Source organism: Convolutriloba macropyga, chromosome 2 (assembly GCF_964194025.1).
Source record: "Convolutriloba macropyga chromosome 2, txConMacr16.3, whole genome shotgun sequence".
Taxonomy (NCBI): Eukaryota; Metazoa; Xenacoelomorpha; order Acoela; family Convolutidae; genus Convolutriloba; species Convolutriloba macropyga.
This window is the reverse complement of record NC_134469.1, coordinates 77,211,400-77,215,794: the sequence shown is the minus strand read 5'-3', so window position 1 is coordinate 77,215,794 and position 4,395 is coordinate 77,211,400. Positions and strand designations below refer to the sequence as shown.

At 33.4% G+C, this 4,395-nt stretch overlaps 1 protein-coding gene across 4 annotated transcripts in view; it reads right to left on the bottom strand.

Annotated features, from left to right (window-relative positions):
- Positions 1 to 3,258: 3,258 nt before the first annotated feature.
- The window catches only part of LOC142334723 (chloride intracellular channel protein 2-like), a 72,761-nt gene continuing 71,624 nt past the window's right edge, over positions 3,259 to 4,395 (bottom strand). For all 4 annotated transcript variants that reach the window (XM_075382976.1, XM_075382974.1, XM_075382977.1 and 1 more), the window contains exon 5: positions 3,259 to 3,959. In XM_075382976.1, the coding sequence (XP_075239091.1) occupies positions 3,856 to 3,959 (104 nt within the window). In that variant the 3' untranslated portion in view covers positions 3,259 to 3,855. The remainder of the gene's footprint in view (positions 3,960 to 4,395) is intronic.

Sequence of the window (4,395 nt, the reverse complement as noted above, 5' to 3'; positions counted from 1 at the left end):
AAATAAACTTCAATTTGCTTTCGAACAGATCTAATTATTCAGCGCACCAATTCAGTTAAAATCTTTAATTGTACAAAAATAAGATCAATGCCAGCCACAGCTATCGTTCGCAACTGTTAAAAAGTAAAAAAAAACGATGAAAATATCTCTCTCTGGTATTCGTTTTAGCATTCTGAGTAAAAAAAATTAATGGCATTTTTAAGTTGACAACTTCTCCGACCTTAAAACTGAGGCTAAAATCTTGACTTATATCTCAATTATTATTTGACTGATATAAGCAACTGCTTATCTTACCGATGATCAGCTAAAAATTTGAAATCCTCGACTATCTTAGACTTACAATTCACGAACATTTGTTAAAATATTTAGTGATGATGTGTTGTTTTACTTCAGCACCAGAAGAGATTTTGTAAATCACGTCAAAGCCCAACAGTTGTGGAACCTAACTTCTCCAGAGTTAATTCAAAATTGGATTTGCTTGGAAGACACTGTCTCTGTTCTAACTCTTTGTCTGATAACAGTGCGTTCATTCAACCATGTCCTTTGAGGACGATCACTGCGCTGCAACATTCTGTGCCACGCACAAACTTCACGAATCTTCGTTCTTTTTGGAATACTTTTAATATCCAATTTTTAGATTTTAAGACCAGACTAACTCAATTCCTCACAACTAATATTTAACATTGCAGTACCCTGCATAATTGCAGCTTATTTCTCATGTCCCTTAACGTGAAAATTTAATTTGAAATATTTTATGTTGAATATTTTGTCTTAAAATAAAAATATAGCAGTTAGATTGCCAGAAAATAGCTGCGATAACTTCGTAGACTTGCAGCCTCAAAAAAGCAATGAAGAACGTTAGACCCAACGTTAAAAACCGTGGGCAGTATCGCTGTAACAAGCATTTATTGAAGATGGTACGAGAAAATTTGAAGTTTAATTTTCCAACGGACTTCACGTTGTTGTTCAAATGTGATTGACTTAAAAGTAATGATTAAGCTGAACACCGTGAAGTTCATTGAAAAACTAAGCTCCAGATTTTCTCGTACCATCTTCAAAAAATGCTTGTTACAGTGATACTGACCAGGGTTATTACCCCCCTCACCAGTGAAGATAAACTGCCATATACCTCTCAATATTTCCGCGAGGAATGTTTCATTTGAGAACAACAGAACTTTTTTAAAAGCTACGATAGCCTTCATTAAATCTGCTTTTCGTTCATGCATCGTCAAGAGAATAAGATGCGTGATGTCATTTTTTACTCTTTGAGGAGCGAGTTTTTGTTCATTTGCATGAATTATTCAAGAGTTACCTCACTCTTAAAATGATTTTTCTCGCCTTCAATAAATATAATGTCAAGGGAGTTTATGTGACTCTAATTGAAGATTAATTGAGGCAGCTTATATAAGCAACACACATATGTCACACGATTTCTTCTATATCAATATGACATCTCGGCAAATAATTTTTAAAAAATTGACATTTCTCTTCTTGAGTGTAACGTTCTTCACTGCTTTTTTAGAGTCTGCAAGTCTACAAGGTTTATCGCAACTCGTTTCTGGCAATTGTGTTGTTTCTTTTCTCGGCAAAGGTTACTTGAGGAAAATAATCCATTGTTTCATATTAAAAAAGCCGCCTCAATACAAGATGCGCATTTTTATCGCAACACAAATATTGACGATAATTATTTTCCATATAACAGCAGAAAAGGTATTAAAAATCTTTACGTTATATAATTGGTAAAAATTTGACCTACCAACTATCGTGAAAAAGGAGGCTCGAACATCTGGTTTTTCACAGCTAGTTCGGACCATCCAATTAATCTGATAATCACAGTAAAATTCACCTTTACTAAAGCTCAGGCAAAATAAAAAAATGCCTCTGTAAAAGTACGCTCACATCTAATGGCAACTAAATGAAAAAATAATAAAAGGAAAAAATGCTAGCAAAACATAAATTTTAAAAATTTTGTATCGCCAAACTCAAATGATAAGCGTTGGTACTGTAAAAGAAAAAACCTTTTGTTAAAGAAATTTTTTCTAATTAATACTATAATGAAATGACAAAAAGAACAGAACAAAAAAATGTGAGTGCAACTTAACTGAGACTATTAAAATTTTCTTTGCAAATAGTTCTCAAAGTCAACAAATTCAAACGCTGCTCGGGCTTACTTTCATGCTACTCAAATGAAGAGACATTCGATAGTGAAAAAAAAACTTACACTACGAACATGAATTGAAAAGTTAACAAAAATAGCAAGGTATTCAAACGAAATTACGATCTCAATTTAAATTTTGAACAAAAGTTATTGTCTAAGTCATATTCAATATTTGTACCCTAAAATCCTCAATTAAGAATGCAGAATTAAATCCACTATTTTTTGAAAACAGCGAAAACGACAGTAATCAAAAAACGACAGGATAGTCAGGCGAAATTTCACAATAACTTTTTGAGAACAAGGGATGTTACAATGAACAAAATCATTAAATTCTCGCTGATAATTTCTCACGCTTTCCTACTTATGCTTTCCCCCTGATACACAGAAGTGAAAATATGAAAAAAAAATAGAAAACTGAATTCGTTTAGCGATCGCATCTAAAAAAAGATGAAACGCAATCACTGCTGTAAAAACAAAGCTTTGACTAATTTTTTTTTAAATAAACGTTGTCATAGACATTAGCACTAACATATACCCACTGCAACCTCAAAGCAGCAGGGTTTTTAGATAACCCTCACAACCTTTGCTCTCATAGCATGAAGTGATTCAATGAAAAATGAAAATATAGCACTAAAAAAATTTTAATTTTTGAAAAACGCTTTTGAAAAAGTAGGTTTTTGAAAAACGCCAGGTGGAGATTGGACAGGGGAATGTTGCATGGGGGGACTGAGAGGGGCGGATGTGACTGAGGGGGGCTGGCTCAAACTTTTAAAATCCTTCAAACATTAAAACTGTCGCTTCAAAGCAGTTTTGGTGAACCGCAACATTAGACACTAGTAAAGCGCAAGGCTCTAAGAGACCTGATCAGCCACTTAATGAAAAAGCCACAAAAAATTTGCATAAAATAAGACCAACACGTTAACAATAATTGCTACGAAATTCGTTCGATAGCAATTAAAAACCTTGTGGATAAATATTCTACTCTATAAACGCACATGTCTTCGTCCAATCAATATTCTTTGTTGGGTGGTTGTGACTGAACAAACAAGCTAGGCTAGCGTATAGTTATTTCTCGCATTACATAGAACTAAAAAACCTAGTTTCCTGAACAAAAATCTATTTGCAATAATAAAGATTTTTAAGCTGATTAAATATATCAGCTGTTACACAGGCATACAAAGTATACAAAAGTGAAATGAAAAAATAGATGCTATTCTTCTAAGGTGATGATAGTAGCTTAGGATTATTTAGCGCCTTCAAGATCTACTGATGATATGAGAGATCAGAATGATTCTAATAGATAGCAGCAAAAAAGGGCTCCAAAATTACTCACACCTCCGGTAAATTACTTCATTTGTTCTCAACTGAGAGACATTAGAGGAATCGTACAGAACAACTGAATGATTCTCGCTGCAATAATTTTAGACGTCATAAATAACTGTACGTAAATCGTGTCCGAATCCAATAATGATGCTCAATCTTAGGGCAATCAATCAATGCAAGCTCCTTAATTGAAGAGCAAGTGCATATTTACGATTGTGTTTCAGGGATATATTTTTTCTGCAACTTCAGTCGGCAAGAATGAAATATCTAATGCTTTCGAAGCTAAAATGTCAAATATTGCACATTTCAAGTAGTACATGTGAATAAATACAAAGCATATGGCGACCGATTGGTTAAGTTTTTAGATACATTGATCACTTCCTCATATCATTCCAATACGCAACTACATCTGCTGGGTCATATTGGGTAATTTCGAACTCCTTCAGTTCCTTGCCCCGTTGATAATACTCCCACAAAGCTGAAACATTCACTCATTGCAGGTTAAATATGCTTTCATACAATTTTCAGTCACAAATTATGATCTTAGATTTGATATTTGGAGAAAACCTCTCTAACTTATGCGTTCCCATCTTTAATTGTGTAAGATTTAGTAGCAACGGAAAAAAATACATCTTACGTCAGTGTTGTACCACTGAATTTCATATTTATCAATAAAAAAACCTTTTTAAAAACGGAGCTTTTGGATTGATTCAAAATTTAGGCGACTTCTCAGATCATAGTTACATGGATCGAGCGGGCCACAAAAAAAAACAAAAAGGTTTTAATATTGTCATAATATTCAGTAGTTTTGTTTTGTCTTCAGAGAAATAGAAATATAGACTTTTTAAAAATACAAACTACAAAACAGCAACTTCGACGATATAAAACAGCGAAACATCCATTACGGAATGAAT